Here is a 19,224-nt window from a genome sequence, read left to right on the forward strand (position 1 = left end):
TGCTTTATGGGACTTAGGGGGGGGAGGGGACGGCTCAATCTCTTGAAGGGTTAATGGTCCCGTTCCCCCTGAGGGAACTATTCGCAAGCCCCACCACAGCAAGCGTACATTCCCGCAGCACGCCGCCACCCCTAACAGAGCCAGAAGAATGAAGAGTGGTGAGTACTAAGCCGGCGTCCCGGTTAGCAGGACCGGCCATTATGGCTGCATGAGGGTACGGAGACGCACGGCTTCTAACCGGGGCGGAATGCGTCTCCAGACACAGTACACAGCTGCATCTCAGTACACGGTACACAGTGCCCACACTGACAAAAACAGCCTTAAAACAGTTCTCTCTCCATTTTAAGCACCAGATTACCTCAGCCAGTATAAAAAAGCAGGAAGACCGCGCGCCACTGAGGGGGCGGGACCTTCACTATGAGCGGATCCAGCAGCTCACCAGCGCCATTTTCCCTCTGTAGTGGACATAGACGCTGACTGACAGGGACGCGCAGCTCCTCCGGAGTTACTCCAGTTTACCTCAGCGGTACCAGGGGGTCATAGCAGGGGGGAGCGATTATTAGTGTACTAGGTCCGCTCTCAGGGTACTTAGTCTGTGACCTGGCTAAGCTCGGCATTAGCGATAAGGGTGCGGTGGGAGCTTGCTCCAAATAACTGTGTCTCCCTGAAGGGCTCTTTGTGGGTTAATTGTGCTTAACCTTTTCCTGTGTGTGTGTGCGGTCACATTTTACATTATGTCATGCAAAGAATGTGTTTCTTGTACAGCAGAGTGTTCCTCTTCACCAGGGGGCTCACTACTGGGTACTCCGGGCAGTTCACCTTCCCAGAATAGCGGGGCTGAACCGGAGTGGGTTAATTCCATTAAAGGAATGATCTCCAATAGTTCTACGCAATTATCCCGCAATGAGAAAGAGACGCAATACTTAAGACAGACTGTGGATGAGTTTATGAAGAGACTCAATCCCCAAACCAGCGTCTCAATCCCCTCCAATTTGTCTGCAAAAACGATCTCTGGTCTATATCCTGCAGTCTGACTCGGACGCTGACAGGTCAGACATGGAGGAGGATGAGGTGGATGTTCTTTTTTTTTGGGGGGGGGGGGGGGGGATGCTACTCTGTCACAGGGAATAGAGGCTCTTATAGAGGCTATCAGAGATGTTCTGCAAATTCCTGATAAGGTGTCAGAGGAGTGTGTAATCTTATTTTAATGTTAAAAAAGAAGTCCTCAGTCACTTCCTGTGTGAAAGGAATTGAATACCCTGTTTGAAGAACCGTGGGTTAATCCAGATAAGAAATTTCAAATCCCTAAAAGGTTGCTCTCATCTTTTCCTTTTCCTCTGGAGGATAGGAAAAAAAATGGGAAAATCCACAGATACTGGACGCATCAGTCTCTAGGCTGTCACGAAAAATTGTATTGCCTGTCCCTGGTGCAGCCTCCCTAAAAAACACGGGGAGATCGTAAAATTGAGACTACATTCAAATCATTGTACGCAGCTGCTGGGGTGGCCTAGAGACCCACTATTGCATGTGCGTGGATCACAAAAGCCATTGCTAAATGGTCAGGTAACCTAATTGAGGGGTTAGATTCCTTGTCTAGGGCGGGATGTTGTTTTACTCCTGCTGCATATACAGGACTCTGCAAACTTTATGGTCGAAGCCATAAAAGAGATAGGCTTGCTTAATGCACGCACCACCGCTATGGCAGTGTCAGCACGCAAGGGCTTGTGGCTACGCCAGTGGACTGCTGATGTGGACTCCAGGAAAGGTGTGAAAGGCCTACCATTCACAGGAGAGGCCTTGTTTGGAGATGATCCAGACAAATGGATCTCCAAGGCTACTTCGGGTAAGTCTACGTATCTTATTCAGCTTCAAATTTACAGTCCTTTTGGACGGCCAAGTTTAAGGGCAAATCCAGAGGTGCTTCTACGGCCTCCAGAGGCGCAAGAGGTAAACCACGCAAACCAGCAACTGCAGGTGCTCATGTACAGAGCTCAGGCTCTGCTTCCTCAAAGCCTTCAGCATGACGGCGGACCGCAATGCTTGGAAGGCTGTCAGGTGGGAGCCCGACTAAAATTCTTCAGTCACATCTGGTCAAGTTCGTGCCGGGATCCCTTGGTCATAGATCTTATTTCCCAGGGCTACAGGCTGGAGTTACAAGAGCTCCCACCTCACAGATTCTTCAAATCAGGCTTACCAGTTTCACAAGAGGCAAGTATAACTTTACAGCATGCCATCCAAAAACTGGTACAGACTCAAAAGTCATTGTTCCAGTTCCACCTCATCTGCAAAACAAGGGGTGCTATTCCAACTTGTTTGTAGTACCGAAACCGGATGGTTCGGTACGGCCGATTCTGAACCTCAAGTCCTTGAACCCGCTCTTAAGAGTGTTCAAGTTTAAGATGGAGTCTCTGAGAGCGGTGATCTCAGGTCTGGAGGAGGGGGAATTCCTAGTGTCTCTTGATATCAAGAATGCGTACCTTCACATTCTGATCTGGCCGCCTCATCAGGCTTATCTACGGTTTGCACTGCAGGACTGTTACTACTAGTCCCAGGCTTTGCCATTTGGTCTCTCCTCGGCACCGAGGGTGTTCACCAAAGTGATGGCAGAGATAATGTTTCTACTCCGCAAACAGGGAGTGAATATAATTCCATACCTGGATGATCTTCGGATAAAGGCGCCGTCCAGGGAGAGGTTGCTGGACAGCATTGCTCTCTCAACCAAACTTCTCCAGGATCATGGGTGGATTCTGAACCTTCTGAAATCTCACCTAGAGCCAACACTGAGGCTTCCATTCCTGGGAATGATACTGGACACGGAGTCGCAGAAGGTGTTCCTTCCGTTGGAAAAGGCATTGGTAATCCAGTCGATGGTTCGGGATGTCCTGAAGCCAACCCGGATATTGGTGCATCTATGCATTCGCCTTCAGCGAAAAATGGTGATCTCTTACGAGGCGCTTCAATATGGAAGGTTTCACGCATTACCCTTCCAGCTCGATCTGTTGGACAAATGGTCTGGATCGCATCTTCACATGCACCTGAGGAAACGTCTGTCACCAAAAGCCAGGATCTCCCTTCTGTGGTGGCTACAGACTTCTTACCTCGTCGAGGGTCAGAAGTTCGGAATTCAGAACTGGATTCTGTTAACCACAGAGGCAAGCCTCAGAGGTTGGGGAGCAGTCACCCAGGAGGTGCAGTTTCAAGGAAGATGGTCAAGTCAGGAAGTCATCCTCCCAATCAACATTCTGGAACTCAGGGCCATATAGAACGCCCTTCTGCAGGCCTCATATCTTCTTCAAGATCAGGCCATTCAGGTCCAGTCGGACAATGTGACGGCAGTGACGTACATAAACCGACAGGGCGGAATGAAAAGCAGAACAGAAATGTCAGAGGCGTCAAGAATTCTCCTCTGGGCAGAAAAAAAAAAACGCTGTGGCATTGTCAGCGGTCTTCATTCCGGGAGTAGACAACTGGGAAGCAGACTTCCTCAGCATACACGACCTGCACCCGGGGGAGTGGGGCCTTCACCCGGAAGTGTTCAGGTGCTTGACAAGTCGGTGGGGATATCCACAAATCGACATGATGGCCTCTCGTATCAACAAAAAGCTCAAGCGGTATTGTTTAAGGTCGAGACACCCACAGGCAGTGGTGGTAGACGCTCTGACAACTCCATGGGTCTATCAGATGGTGTACGTGTTTCCTCCACTTTATCTGATCCCAAGAATTAAAAAAAATAAAATAAAAAGAGAAAAGGTTCAAGCAGTACTCATTGCTCTGGACTGGCCAAGAAGGGCCTGGTATGCGGACCTTCTGGAGATGCTCCTCGAAGATCCGTGGCCTCTACCTCTTTGCAAGGATCTTCTGCAATATGGCCCATTCGTCTGTCAGGACGTACCGCGGCTACGTTTGACGGCATGGAAGTTGAACGGCTGATTCTAGCCAGAAGAGGGTTCCCTAACAAGGTTATCCCGACTATGATCCAAGCCAGGAAGAGGGTAACGTCTAAACATTACCACCGTATTTGGAAGAAATAAGTCTCTTGGTGTGAGAGCAGAAATTATTCTGCGGTGGAATTTCATCTGGGACGTTTCCTCCTCTTTCTGCAGGCAGGTGTGTATGTGGGCCTACATCTGGGCTCCATAAAAGTCCAGATTTCGGCCTTGTCCATTTTCTTTCAAAAACAATTGGCTTCTCTCCCTGAGATCCAGACGTTCTTGAAAGGTGTTCTGTACATTCAATCTCCCTTTGTGCCCCCCACGGCACCTTGGGATCTCAATTTGGTGTTGCAGTTCCTCCAATCGGACTGGTTTGAACCGTTACAGGAGGTGGACGTAAAATATCTTACGTGGAAGACTGTCACACTGCTGGCCTTGGTTTTCTCGTAGTCCGTAGAGGATACTGGGCGCCCGCCCGGTGCTTCGTTCTTCCTGCACTGTTACTTGGTTAAGTATTGTTGGTTCAGCTGTTGCTGTTCCTGTGTAAAGTTGGGTTAGCATAGCTTTCCTCTGGTTTGTGTGTGCTGGTTCAGAATCTCACCACTATCCTTTATAGCCTTCTCTCAAAGTATGTCCGTCTCCTCGGGCACAGTTTCCTGGACTGAGTCTGGTAGGAGGGGTATAGAGGGAGGAGCCGGCCCACACTATCAAATTCTTAAAGTGCCCATGGCTCCTAGTGGACCCATCTATACCCCCATGGTACTAAATGGAACGCCAGTATCCTCTACGGACTACGAGAAAAGGATTTACCAGTAGGTAATTAAAATCCTATTTATTTTGTAATATCTGTCCTGTAAGAATATCTATCCAGCTCAGCCACTGAGCACTATGACATATAACACAGATGTGTCCTCATACCTCTAGCCTCAATACGCCATGAAGCTTGAGATGCCTGGTGTGAGTGAGGTGCCAGGTCCCGTGCATCTCTAAGGTTCCGGCGTCTTTTTTTTTTTTTTTTGCCAAAAAGGTGTCTTCGTTGCAATGCAATGTGAATAGGACGCATGAGGAGACTTGATTCATTTGCTATACAGGACAGAACTTGTATTAAAAAACAGCTGTGGCTGCTACATTGTAGCACTTTGCATACAGATTCAGAGACTCAGTCCCACTCAGATATACAAGTGTCATATCAAATTATTCAGCACAGTCTCCTGGTGTGTCCTAGTCGCATTGCGTTGTGACAACAATGCATTTTTGGCAAAAAAAATTAAATTCTCACAGAACCTGGCGTGCCAAGAGGGGCCATTTGGTGTGACTGCGGCAATGAGGACACATCTGTATAATGGCTGCTGCTACAGGTAATCACAGGACTATGAGGAGGGGGATGTTATAGACCAGAGAACACAATTTTACCACAAAGTTTGGGTCGTCACAGTGGGGCTGGTGATCCTCTTCCTCTCCACCTTCCTGCTCGTCAGGCTCCTCTGTCTCTTCCGCTCCAGTCCAAGTGTCCCAGTTCCATTCCTCTGTGAGAGCAGGGACATCAAGGCACGTGACGTGAACACCATGTGTAGGAGTAGTGAATGTTTCAAGCACAACGTGAAAACAGTCAGAAGACTAAAGGACATAGACTCACCCTCCAGCTCATCTTCATCCTCAAACTGAGGCTTCTGGTCCTCTTCTACCCCATAATAATCATCACCGAAGCATTTCTGTCACAGGAAGGAATGTGTGGTGAGTACTAGCTAACCATGCAGTCTGCTAATATTAAACAAGACGGACACTTTACCTGCATAATTTGGTCATGTTTCACCGGGTCAAAGTCTTCCATCAAGTCCTCCTCGGTCACGTCTAGGCGCTCCTCCCCAGTCAGCTTTTGCAGCTTCTGCAGCTTTTCCTGCAGCTCACGCCGCTTCAGGTTCTTCAGCTGCTTTAGCTCCTCCTGCTTTTTCTCCTTCTCCTGCAGACAGGACAGAGCAAGATGGTTGCTTCAGTTCTTCCACTCGCTACCCACTGGTGCCACCGCTGATAGATACCAGGGTCTAAATCTCACCTTAGCTTTCCTCTCCTTTATCTCATCGCGCTTCCTCTTCCTCCGATCATCCTTCCTTCTCACAGAGTGAGCGATGGCTCTGGGAAAGGTCTTAATCTGCAAGTGGATAAACGGTGTGGATGACAATTAGCCATATAGCAACAACTGTACTCAAAGGTACACACTCATTCTCTGATCACACGGCTTACAGATGAGAAATCCCTGCCTACATCCTCCTACTCTAGACTAGTGCCCCTCACTAGCTATGCCGCAGAGCACGGCTGGTTATGTGCTGAACATGCTACGTGACGGAGTATCTGCATAATTACAAACCTTTAATCCCCTTGCCTTGGAGACAGGTTCTTCTAAAACCTGGGCCACAGGCAATGCTTGAGGGTGACAAGACCTTACACTGCCTTGGCAAAAGCACATGGAACATGGTAGAGATGATCATACTTGCCACACAGACGCGGTTGGAGAACTATACAAGTAAACTGTACACACATGAAAACTTATATTTCTCTTACGTCCTAGAGGATGCTGGGGACTCCGTAAGGACCATGGGAATAGACGGGCTCCGCAGGAGACATGGGCACTATAAAGAAACTCTAGAATGGGTGTGCACTGGCTCCTCCCTCTGTGCCCCTCCTCCAGACCTCAGTTAGATCCTGTGCCCAGAGGAGACTGGGTGCTTTCAGGGGTGCTCTCCCGAGTTTCTCTGTAATAAAGAATTTTGTTAGGTTTTTTTATTTTCAGGGAGCACTGCTGGCAACAGGCTCCCTGCGCCATGGGACTGAGGGGGGAGAGAAGCAGACCTACTTCAGTGATAGGCTCTGCTTTTTAGGCTACTGGAGACCATTAGCTCCAGAGGGATCGGAACGCAGGTCCCCCCTCGCCGTTTGTCCCAGAGCCGTGCCGCCGTCCTCCTTGCAGAGCCGGAAGATTGAAGCCGGGTGAGTATAAGAAGAAAGAAGACTTCATAGGCGGCAGAAGACTTCGGATCTTCACTGAGGTGCGCGCCATTGCTCCCGCACACACACAGGCACAGATGGGTGCAGGGGGGGCGCCCTGGGCAGCAATAATCCTCTTGGCTGGCATAAAGGGTATATTCAGCTATGGCATTATAATATACCATCCCCCGCCAGGTTTTTTTGTATTTTGAGCGGGACCGAAGCCCGCCGCTGAGGGGGCGGAGCTTGATCCCGCAGCACTAACCAGCGCCATTTTCTCCACAGCACGCTGCTGAGAAGCTGGCTCCCCGGACTCTCCACTGCTGAACACGGTGACAGAGGACTTTGAAGGAGGGAGGGGCACATAATTTGGGCGCAGTCAATATATTATATATATATATATATATATATATATATATATATATATATATATATATATATATATATATAGACTGCGTCCATCCTTATTTATATATAAATAAAAAAGCGCTGTATATAGCTGGGACTTGTGTTTCCAGGGTCATTGGCGCTGGGTGTGTGCTGGCATACGCTCTCCCTGTCTCTCCAAAGGGCCTTGTTGGGGGAACTATCTCCAGATTAGAGATTTCCCTGAGTGTGTGGGGTGTCGGTACGCGTGTGTCGGCATGTCTGAAGCGGAAGGCTCTTCTAGGGAGGAGGTGGAGCAAATGAGTGTGGTGTCTCCGTTGGCAACGCCGACACCTGATTGGTTGGATATGTGGAATGTTTTAAATGCAAATGTGAATTTATTGCACAAAAGGTTGGACAAAGCAGAGTCCAGGGAGTCAATCCCTGCCTTTCACTATGTCACATGGCCCTTCTGGGTCTCAAAAGCGCCCACTATCCCAAGTAGCAGACACTGATACCGACACGGATTCTGACTCCAGTGTCGACTATGATTTGCAGCCGAAATTGGCAAAAAGTATTCATTATATGATTATTGCAATAAAAGATGTTTTGCATATCACAGATGACCCCTGGGTCCCGGACACGAGGGTGCGCATGTATAAGGAAAAGAAACCTGAGGTTACTTTTCCCCTTTCACATGAGCTAAATGAGTTGTTTGAAAAGGCTTGGAAAACTCCAGACAAGAAACTGCAGATTCCCAAAAGGATTCTTATGGCGTATCCTTTCCCAGCTAAGGACAGGATACGGTGGGAATCCTCTCCCAGGGTGGACAAAGCGTTGACACGCTTATCCAAAAAGGTGGCGCTGCCGTCTCAAGATACCGCAGCCCTCAAGGATCCTGCGGATCGCAGGCAAGAGACTACGTTGAAGTCAATTTACACACATACTGGTACATTACTCAGACCGGCGGTAGCGTCGGCTTGGGTTTGTAGCGCTGTAGCAGCGTGGACAGATACCTTGTCTGCTGAAATTGATACACTGGATAAGGATACCGTTTTATTGACTTTGGGTCATACTAAGGATGCGGTCCTATATATGAGCGATGCTCAGAGAGACGTTGGCCTACTGGGTTCCAGAGCCAACGCCATGGAGATTTCTGCTAGGCGAGCCCTGTGGACCAGACAATGGACGGGTGATGCCGACTCAAAGAAGCATATGGAGGTTTTGCCTTACAAGGGTGAGGAATTATTTGGGGAAGGTCGCACGGACCTGGTTTCCACAGCTACTGCAGGTAAATCCACTTTTTTACCTTATGTTTCCTCCCAGCCAAAGAAAACGCCACATCAGATGCAGTCCTTTCGGTCGCATAAATCCAATCTTCCTTTCTCGCCAGAGGTAAGGGCAGGGGGAAAAAGCTGCCAACTACAACTAGTTCTAGTCCTCACCGGCTTCTACAAAATCCACCGCATGACGCTGGGGCTCCGCTGAGGGAGCCCGCCCCAGTGGTGGCACGTCTTCGACTTTTCAGCCACGTCTGGATTCAATCACAGGTGGATCCCTGGGCAATAGACATTGTTTCCCAGGGTTACAAGCTGGAATTCGAAGAGGTGCCTCCTTGCCGGTTTTTCAAATCGGCCCTACCAGCTTCTTCCCCCGGAGAGGAAAGTAGTTTTAAATGCAATTCAAAAACTGTGTCTTCAACAAGTGGTGGTCAAAGTTCCCCTGCTTCAACAGGGGACGGGGTACTACTCAACCCTGTTTGTGGTACCGAAACCGGACGGTTCGGTCAGACCCATTCTGAATTTAAAATCCTTAAACCTATACTTGAAAAGGTTCAAATTCAAGATGGAATCGCTCAGAGCGGTCATCGCCAGCCTGGAGGGGGGGGGGGGGGGGGAGGGGGATTACATGGTGTCCCTGGACATAAAGGATGCATACCTTCATGTCCCCATATATCCTCCTCATCAGGCGTTCCTGAGATTTGCTGTACAGGACTGTCATTACCAATTTCAGACGTTGCCGTTTGGGCTTTCCACGGTCCCGAGGATTTTCACCAAGGTAATGGCGGAAATGATGGTGCTTCTGCGCAAGCAGGGTGTCACAATTATCCCGTACTTGGACGATCTCCTAATAAAAGCGAGATCGAGAGAACAGTTGCTGAACAGCGTATCACTCTCCCTGAGGGTGTTGCAACAGCACGGCTGGATTCTCAATCTACCAAAGTCACAGTTGGTTCCAGCGACCCGTTTGCCTTTCTTAGGCATGATTCTGGATACGGAACGAAAGAAGGGTGTTTCTCCCGATGGAAAAGGCCCAGGAACTCCAGAACATGGTTAGGGACCTGTTAAAGCCAAAAAGGGTGTTGGTCCATCAATGCACTCGAGTTCTGGGAAAGATAGTGGCGTCTTACGAGGCCATTCCATTCGGCAGGTTCCATGCGAGGACCTTTCAGTGGGACCTTCTGGACAAGTGGTCCGGGTCACATCTACATATTCATCAGATGATCAGCCTGTCCCCCAGGGCCTGGGTCTCTCTCTTGTGGTGGCTGCAGAGTGCTCACCTTCTAGGGGGTCGCAGGTTTGGCATTCAGGACTGGGTTCTGGTGACCACGGACGTGAGCCTCCGAGGCTGGGGAGCAGTCACACAGGGAAGAAACTTCCAGGGTCTGTGGTCAAGCCAGGAGGCTTGTCTACACATCAACGTACTGAAATTGAGGGCCATATACAACGGCCTACGTCAAGCGGAGAATTTTCTTCGCGACCTACCGGTTCTGATTCAGTCAGACAATGTCACGGCTGTGGCTCATGTAAACCGCCAAGGCGGAACAAGGAGCAGAGTGGCAATGGCGGAAGCCACCAGAATTCTTCGCTGGGTGGAAAATCATGTAAGCTCTCTGACAGCAGTCTTCATTCCGGGAGTGGACAACTGGGAAGCAGACTTCCTCAGCAGACACGCTCTCCATCCAGGAGAGTGGGGACTTCATCAAGAAGTCTTTGCAGAGATTGCAAGTCAGTGGGGACTGCCTCAAATAGACATGATGGCATCACGCCTCAACAAAAAGCTCCCATGGTATTGTGCCAGGTCAAGGGACCCTCAGGCGATAGCAGTGGACGCCCTGGTGACTCCGTGGGTGTTTCAGTCTGGCTATGTGTTCCCCCCTCTTCCTCTCATCTCAAAAATATTGAGAATCATAAGACGAAAAGGAGTACAGGCAATTCTCAATATTCCAGATTGGCCTCGAAGGGCCTGGTATCCGGAGCTGCAGGAAATGCTCACAGAAGATCCGTGGCCTCTCCCTCTCAGAGAGGACCTGTTGCAACAGGGGCCCTGTCTGTTCCAAGACTTACCGTGGCTGCGTTTGATGGAATGGCGGTTGAACGCCGGATCCTAGCTGAAAATGGCATTCCTGATGAGGTCATTCCTACTCTGATAAGGGCTAGGAAGGAGGTGACTGCGAAACATTATCACCGTATCTGGAGGAAGTATGTGTCTTGATGTGAGACCAAGAATGCTCCTTCGGAAGAATTCCATCTGGGCCGTTTTCTCCACTTCCTACAGACTGGAGTGAATTTGGGCCTAAAATTAGGTTCCATTAAGGTACAGATTTCGGCCCTATCTATTTTCTTTCAGAAGAAATTGGCTTCTCTACCAGAAGTCCAGACTTTTGTGAAGGGAGTGCTGCATATCCAGCCTCCTTTTGTGCCCCCAGTGGCACCATGGGACCTTAACGTGGTGTTACAGTTCCTTAAGTCTCATTGGTTTGAGCCTCTTCAAACCGTGGAATTAAAATATCTCACTTGGAAAGTGGTTATGTTGTTGGCCTTGGCGTCTGCAAGGCGAGTGTCTGAGTTAGCGGCTTTATCTCACAAAAGCCCCTATCTGATTTTCCATGTGGACAGAGCTCAGTTGCGAACTCATCCTCAATTTTTGCCTAAGGTGGTTTCCTCTTTTCATATGAACCAACCTATTGTGGTGCCTGTGGCTACAAGGGACCTGGCCGAGTCCCTTGATGTGGTCAGGGCTTTGAAAATTTATGTAGCCAGAACGGCTAGGGTTAGGAAAGCAGAGTCTCTTTTTGTCCTGTATGCAGCCAACAAGGTTGGCGCTCCTGCTTCTAAGTAGACTATTGCTCGCTGGATCTGTAACACAATTCCGCAGGCTCATTCTACGGCTGGATTGCCGTTACCTAATTCGGTGAAGGCCCATTCCACTAGGAAGGTGAGATCTTCTTGGGCGACTGCCCGAGGCGTCTCGGCATTACAGCTTTGCCGAGCGGCGACTTGTTCGGGTTCAAACACTTTTGCTAAATTCTACAAGTTTGATACCCTGGCTGAGGAGGACCTCATGTTTGCTCAATCGGTGCTGCAGAGTCATCCGCACTCTCCCGCCCGTTTGGGAGCTTTGGTATAATCCCCATGGTCCTTACGGAGTCCCCAACATCCTCTAGGACGTAAGAGAAAATAAGATTTTAAACCTACCGGTAAATCTTTTTCTCCTAGTCCGTAGAGGATGCTGGGCGCCCGTCCCAGTGTGGACAACATTCTGTAAGACTTGTATATAGTTATTTGCTTGCATAAGGGTTATGTTACAATTTTGTTCAGTCTTTGACTGCTGCTGTTCTGTTTCATACTGTTGACTGGTTCGTATATTCCAGGTTATACGGTGTGGGCTGGTGTGAATCTTGCCCTTGGATTAACAAAATCCTTTCCTCGTACTGTCCGTCTCCTCTGGGCAGTTTCTATAACCGAGGTCTGGAGGAGGGGCATAGAGGGAGGAGCCAGTTCACACCCATTCTAAAGTTTCTTTATAGTGCCCATGTCTCCTGCGGAGCTCGTCTATTCCCCATGGTCCTTACGGAGTCCCCAGCATCCTCTATGGACTAGGAGAAAAAGATTTACCGGTAGGTTTAAAATCTTATTATATCTATAGAAAATCACACACATCATACATACCAACGTAGAATCTGGTTCCTCAAATCGAAAATTGTATTTTCGCTCAAAATCTTCCTGTTTCTTCAAGAAGATCTCCCCCTCATCCTCTGAGTCAGATACCTGCGGGGCCTCCTCCAAGGCCGGGGGGCTGCAGGGAACACGGAACAGCTCAGTGACCTCTTCTTTGTTTCTCTGGGTAATGTTACACAAACTCCACGGTCACAGACAGCAAAGGCCTCATTACCCCCTGATCCCGGCATGGCCTACAGTACCATACCCCAGGCTGGCTGCACGCATGACAAGCATTGCTATTTCTTATGCATGACACTGAAGTGTCCCTTTGTAATTACAATAAATAGTGGAAAACTGCTCTAATGAAGCTGGTAACAATCCCCAGGTGCTGCGGGAGGGGGTTACTCTAGACAAGAAATACAAAAGGGATTTTTCCCACGCACTCTGCTGGCTGTTAGTAAGAAGAACTATATACTATGTAATAATAGGAAATTTAGAGCTCTTCGTTACATATGTTTTGCAAAAGATATGATAAGCCTCCAGGCCACTTCACGGCTGCTCTATTGCTGGAGGTCCCTAACTAAGCATAGGTCCAAGGCTTGAACCCCACAAAGTCGGCTCAGGCCCGACCACCCCAGGACAGCACACCATTGAAATACTAAAGTGTTAATATGTGTTAAGAAAGAAGCAGAAGCTATGGGTTAGAAAGTGCTACAAAAATAAGGGTGTTAATAAAATACTCAAAAGAGTAATATTAGTGAAAAAATAGGAGTGTTACATAAGTGCTAAATAAATAATATGGCATGCTACCCCAAGGTGGCCCAGCCCCACCAGACCCGGGGGGTACCACTCCCCAAACCCATACACAGCATAATAATAATAATAATAATAATAACATCCACTATGGGTCATACAATTGCTTAATATATGGCCACATGATAATGGCACATACAGAACATATCCAGATTGAGAGCTAGTTTACCTGGAGGCACCCCTGTATCCTCCAAATGGCACTACAGGACCCAGCATGCCCTCCTAATGCTGGCTCCATCTATGCCTCTCTGAACTGCAATAAATAGTGGAAAACTGCTCTAATCAAGCTGGTAACAATCCCCAGGTGCTGCGGGAGGGGGTTACTCTAGACAAGAAATACAAAAGGGATTTTTCCCACGCACTCTGCTGGCTGTTAGTAAGAAGAACTATATACTATGTAATAATAGGAAATTTAGAGCTCTTCGTTACATATGTTTTGCAAAAGATATGATAAGCCTCCAGGCCACTTCACGGCTGCTCTATTGCTGGAGGTCCCTAACTAAGCATAGGTCCAAGGCTTGGACCCCACAAAGTCGGCTCAGGCCCGACCACCCCTTGCAAAACATATGTAACGAAGAGCTCTAAATTTCCTATTATTACATAGTATATAGTTCTTCTTACTAACAGCCAGCAGAGTGCGTGGGAAAAATCCCTTTTGTATCCCTTTGTAATTACAAGGCTTCAGGTGTACAAACACTGTAAATGAATAACTGCTCATGCACAACATTAAAGTAAAAATACATTAATAAAAAAAAAAAAAAAAAAAAAAAACTATATTTTATTACGGTCTAGAGTGAACAAGCAGAACTAATGCGGGCCCTGGCGGCTGAGAACTGACCCCCTCCCCTCTGTAGTTCCATGGCTCACAGCCTGCAGTGTGGATATAAGTGTATGCAGCGTAACGCAGATATAAATGTATGCAGGATATCGCAGCTGGTCCCAGCAGATGCACCTGCTGTGGTTCCAGTGCTCAGTGCGGATATAAATGTATAACGCGTAATGCAGCTGATCCCATATTCAGACTGCACTCCAGCAGGAGGTCATGGCTTTGAGATGCCTCTAGTAGTTCTACAAGCTGGAGGTCGATACGGTCATTCCAATCATAAGAAAGCGTTTGTCTTTAATAGCAGTCTATCAATGTCTCACCATTCCTCCTCGTCATCAGACTCCTCTTCCACGTACTCTTTGTTTAGGATATAATTCCTCAGGAACTTCTCGCCGTCATCCAGAGCCGGGTCAGTCCAGTATTCTTTCAGGTAACTCTGTACAGGTAAACACTGCAGTCACTGCGCCGTCCAGCACCACTGGAACCCAGTCACACAACACAATTCATCCCTGTGTCCTCTATGGAAGAAATACCTGTACCCACCATTTCCTTCACGTCGTCTCTCTCTTCCACATCTTTCTGCCCTTTAAGCCACGCAATGTAGTCTTCATCCTCCTTATCCTGCGGGTAGATCATGGAGCACGTTACACACCTAATACTGATATTATCCCCTCCTCATAGGTTTCCAGCCCTCTTTGCAGTAAAAGAGCAGTACTGTCCCCTAGTGGTGACTGTGTGTAAGGGACGATTGCAGATTGGTAGAACAAATCATCTACAGTGGTCCTGATAATGAAATCGTGGCAAAATATAAACTAAAATAATAACATTCATGGCCAAGTGTGTTCTGGGCAGTGCAGCCAAACATAAAATAAATTCACAACCATATAAGTGGCACAGCAGGGCAGTTATGAGAGACTACAGCCATCAGGATAATATGTGCTTCTTTAGTGGTGCTTTTCCCCTACAGCGAGCGCACAATATAATTACATATAGTTACACATTCATTCAATGTCACTCACTTGCTCTTTCTTGGTTTTCAAGCGCTTTGTCAACAGACTGGATGTGGTTCTATCGTCTCCATCATCGTCACTGTCCTCTACAAACTTGGAGAGGCTGCAAACAGAAAGCACACATTTATACCCGCGTCACCCTGTGGTGGGAGGGATGGACCCCAAGTCACATGGCTGACTCCTGTCTATGTCACCCTGTGGTGGGAGGGACAGACTCTATGTCACATAGCTCCCCCCTGTCTGTGTTACCCTGTGGTGGGAGGGACAGACTCTATGTCACATAGCTCCCCCCTGTCTGTGTTACCCTGTGGTGGGAGGGGCAGACCCCATGTTACATAGCTCCCTCCTGTCTGTGTCACCCTGTGGTGGGAGGGACAGACCCCATGTCACATAGCTCCCTCCTGTCTGTGTTACCCTGTGGTGGGAGGGACATACCCCATGTCACATAGCTCCCTCCTGTCTGTGTTACCCTGTGGTGAGAGGGGCAGACCCCATGTTACATAGCTCCCTCCTGTCTGTGTCACCCTGTGGTGGGAGGGACAAACCCCACGTCACATAGCTCCCTCCTGTCTGTATCACCCTGTGGTGGGAGGGACAGACCCCATGTCACATAGCTCCCTCCTGTCTGTGTCACCCTGTGGTGGGAGGGACATACCCCATGTCACATAGCTCCCTCCTGTCTGTGTTACCCTGTGGTGAGAGGGGCAGACCCCATGTTACATAGCTCCCTCCTGTCTGTGTCACCCTGTGGTGGGAGGGACAAACCCCACGTCACATAGCTCCCTCCTGTCTGTGTCACCCTGTGATGGGAGGGACATACCCCATGTCACATAGCTCCCTCCTGTCTGTGTCACCCTGTGGTGGGAGGGACATACCCCATGTCACAAAGCTCCCTCCTGTTTGACACCCAGGGCTGGGTGGGAGACCATTCTTTTGACATTATTACAGACTTGTCCCTCACTGGTTTACAATCAATATGTAATTTGATAGCAATCATGAACAATATTCTATATACAACATTTGCTGCTTACAGATATTAATAAAAATACATGATGAAAGGTAACCAGTGCCATTTAGAACCCCAGTGAAATAACTCACCTTTCTTTAATTTGTCTCTGCTCCTCCAGATAGGTGGGAGATCGCGCTCTCTGCAGGACAGAAAGAGGGGCTTAAAAAATGAATCCGGTCACATAATGTGTTGTTTTTTTTACCTTTACCTGTCACAATATATATTTATTGTGTAACATTATATAAACCAACTGTATGGTGTTTGTAAGACACTAGTTTTGTGGCAGATCATATTTTCCTGGTAAAAATTAAAAGTGCCTCCATTATTCATTAGGAAACGGTGGCAGCACCGAGACTCCAGAGCAATGAGATCACTGTACGTCAATGACAAGCGAACCACCCTGCCCCATCTCTACCTGGTCCTGCATGAGGCCGCCTTCCCCCTCCGAGCTGTCTTCATCTTCGTATTTTCTGCAGGAAGAGAGGACAATGACTTTACGTGACTGAGGGACTCACAACAGGCAGCGCCAGTAATGCACTAATGCTATAAAGGAGAGATAACTGGCCATAGAGGTCTCAGATATCCCGCTGCTGCCCACTGTGCTCACCCTTCCTTTTCCAGCATCACTTTCCGTTCATAGTCCTTCAGATACATGGGCTTCTCCTTGGCAGATTTACTCTGACTGGCAGCTGGCAGATCTGAAATACAAAGATGCGCCCGGTGGGTGAGCATTCGGGCAACACAGTACAGCGATAAAGGGCAGAGGGCCACCCACACGTCATAGTGCCCTGGTACCTGTCTCCTTATAAAACGTAGCATCCTCTTGGTATATCCGAGGATCCCTCTTTTTGAGCAGAGAGAGGGTCCGATAAAAGTCCTTGTCCAACTGTGGATCGATCACCTGTAAGAGACATGGTGCTGCCCAATCAGAGACTCCAAAGTTACCACAAACCGGGCAGAACAAGGGTAATGGGAGGGGCTGACACATGAAGCACTAACCAATTCATCTTCGCTGTCTGAATCAGAGCTGGAAGAGCCGCTGCCGCCCTCTTCTTTATCCCCATACCGATCCTTCACTGTAAGATAAACATCCCCACACATTATCCTCACAAAGATATACACAGAAACCTGTGACATTTCCCACCACGGGACAGGAAACCGAACAATAGCTCCTGTTCTGCCAGAATGTGACATGGCTGCCGAGGGAGGTCTTCACACCAGCACTGCAAACTCAACGGTATAAGGAGGGGAGGGGGGTAGTGCGTATATATGAACCTGCGCAATTCCATTGATTCAGGCTGTAGCATATAAGTGTCAAAAATGTAAAAAGCACAACCAGGTTAGTTTTGCCATTTAAATTATTGACACTTTTAAGCTACAGCCTTGAACACACCCGATTACATATATCTCTAAAGATGGTATAGAGAAGGATGGAGGTCATTATTTTCTATAATTCAGCAAACTATGGAAAAACACATCTGGATAGCCTGAGCATCAAACGAATTGTAAGGAGTAGTGGCGCTGTACCATTAAATGTTAATAAGTAACTGATCCCATACTACCGGTGTAGTGTGTACATACAGAGTGAAGATATTACTCAGCGTGATAATGTTCTACCCCCCCCCCCCCCCTCCCCATATTATACAATAAGGAAGTCTGTATAAGCCATTACTAAGCCCCAATGCAGCCTACCTGGTTATCATTAGATAAGTATTATGCGGTGCCTTAAGGCCCCCATACACTACAGCGGTATCGTGCCTTTTGGCACAATACTAACGCATCGGGCCGTCGTAAGTGGATCACACCGTGTGTGGCCAATTACAATTGCGATCTGAGGCGTGGGCGTAAGAAGTGCTTTTAGATCTTACCCGCAGCAGGTAAGATGTGGCCCTGTCGCTTGCGATGAGGGAGCTTAAAGTTAGATCGCATGCAATCTAACTTTAGCACATCATGAGTGAAGGTGTCCTGGACTCACAATATCGAGAGTCCACTACCTGCCGCCGGCTGGCGGGGAGTTGAAGGGGAATCACATGCGACGGACCTTGTCGTAGTGTATGGGGGCCATAAGTTCTAGGATTTTCTAGAATAATGAACAAACTGAAATGTTAATATTAAAACAAACAGCGAGGGCCTAACGCATTATATGAGTTGGGTATGGGTGCCCGCGGTTGGGATACCACCGGTCAGCATCCCAACGTCAGGATCCCGTTGTTTAGATTGTCTGCGGGGCGGGAGAGGCGCGCACAACGAAGCCCCTTGCAGGCTTGCTGCGCTCGCCACAGGTTCGATTCCCACTCTGGGTGTCGTGGACAGTAGGGAGTAGTCCCCATCAGTTGGTATGCCGACTGTCGGGCTTTCCACCGGTCACATAACCACATCCTCATTATATCATGTCCATAAGCCAACGCTATATCATCTTATTACTAGAAAAAGAGGCAAAGGAAGGCCCCGCTGTAGAAGCACAAGTCCCAGCAGCAGGCCAGATGGTGGAAGGGCATGCTGAGACTTGTAGTTCTACAACATATGTATACAGCAATCAGGGTGCCTTGAGACTACCTACTGTGCACCTACTATACACCGATATTTTACTGCAGAGCAACCTGTGGCTACACCACTGCTGTGGGAGCACAAGTCCCAGCATGCCCTCTCCGCCTCCGGCCTGCTGCTGGTACTTACCCCTCCACAACAGGTGAGAAGATGGAGAGGGCATGCTGGGACTTGTAGTTCGGCAGCACATGGAGAGCACCAGATGTAATGGTAGGCCTCCAGCAGGGAGTGGGCATGTGGTGAGTGGTTTTGCCTGTGCGGGTAGATATGGAGTCCTCCCCCGGGGGCCAGCACACCAGAGATGACTTACGCCGCTGCAGCTCCTCCTTCTCCCGGTACCGGTCATAGCGCTCTGCGAACTTGCGGTTTATCCGGAGTTCGGCCATGCTGCTGCCGAGTCTCGGCCAAGAAGGGGTTACAGCTTGGAACACGCCCATCACTACGTCATGCGTTCCAACAGGCGCATTGACCCAATCAAGTGAGCGCTGTCATCCCGTCCCGGCAGCCAATCATCAGCGCTGTTATGTAATGCAGTGTAGCGTTACTGACTCCCTTCGGTCACTCTGATTGGGCAGCTCATGTGCATTGTGTAGACTCAGAGTCTATATTAGTGAGGACTAGAGGTTGGCCACTTGAATCTTGAGGGTAGATGCTAGAATCAAGTGGGCTAAGGGACCTTTTCCGTCTGGGGGAGGAGTCACAACACAAGGGGGAGGAGCTAGGCCAGCGGGATAGTTCCTCTACTATCCACGCCACCAACTATTACCTATAGTAATGAGCCCGCGAGGGTACTTTT

At 48.7% G+C, this 19,224-nt stretch overlaps 1 protein-coding gene across 1 annotated transcript in view; it reads right to left on the reverse strand.

Moving 5' to 3' along the window:
- The window catches only part of KRI1 (KRI1 homolog), a 35,118-nt gene extending 16,210 nt beyond the window's left edge, over nucleotides 1-18,908 (reverse strand). Inside the window, exons 1-14 of the mRNA XM_063931391.1 lie at nucleotides 18,739-18,908; nucleotides 16,881-16,957; nucleotides 16,677-16,782; nucleotides 16,489-16,579; nucleotides 16,297-16,351; nucleotides 15,971-16,020; nucleotides 14,882-14,975; nucleotides 14,406-14,483; nucleotides 14,183-14,298; nucleotides 12,233-12,359; nucleotides 5,986-6,081; nucleotides 5,722-5,892; nucleotides 5,569-5,644; nucleotides 5,346-5,458 (exon numbers count right to left, since the gene is read on the reverse strand). Coding sequence (XP_063787461.1) covers nucleotides 5,346-5,458; nucleotides 5,569-5,644; nucleotides 5,722-5,892; nucleotides 5,986-6,081; nucleotides 12,233-12,359; nucleotides 14,183-14,298; nucleotides 14,406-14,483; nucleotides 14,882-14,975; nucleotides 15,971-16,020; nucleotides 16,297-16,351; nucleotides 16,489-16,579; nucleotides 16,677-16,782; nucleotides 16,881-16,957; nucleotides 18,739-18,865 — 1,377 coding nt within the window. The 5' untranslated portion in view covers nucleotides 18,866-18,908. The remainder of the gene's footprint in view (nucleotides 1-5,345; nucleotides 5,459-5,568; nucleotides 5,645-5,721; nucleotides 5,893-5,985; nucleotides 6,082-12,232; nucleotides 12,360-14,182; nucleotides 14,299-14,405; nucleotides 14,484-14,881; nucleotides 14,976-15,970; nucleotides 16,021-16,296; nucleotides 16,352-16,488; nucleotides 16,580-16,676; nucleotides 16,783-16,880; nucleotides 16,958-18,738) is intronic.
- Between the last annotated feature and the right edge of the window lie 316 nt (nucleotides 18,909-19,224).

The sequence above is a fragment of the Pseudophryne corroboree genome, chromosome 6 (genome assembly GCF_028390025.1).
Source record: "Pseudophryne corroboree isolate aPseCor3 chromosome 6, aPseCor3.hap2, whole genome shotgun sequence".
In the NCBI taxonomy this organism is placed as follows: Eukaryota; Metazoa; Chordata; class Amphibia; order Anura; family Myobatrachidae; genus Pseudophryne; species Pseudophryne corroboree.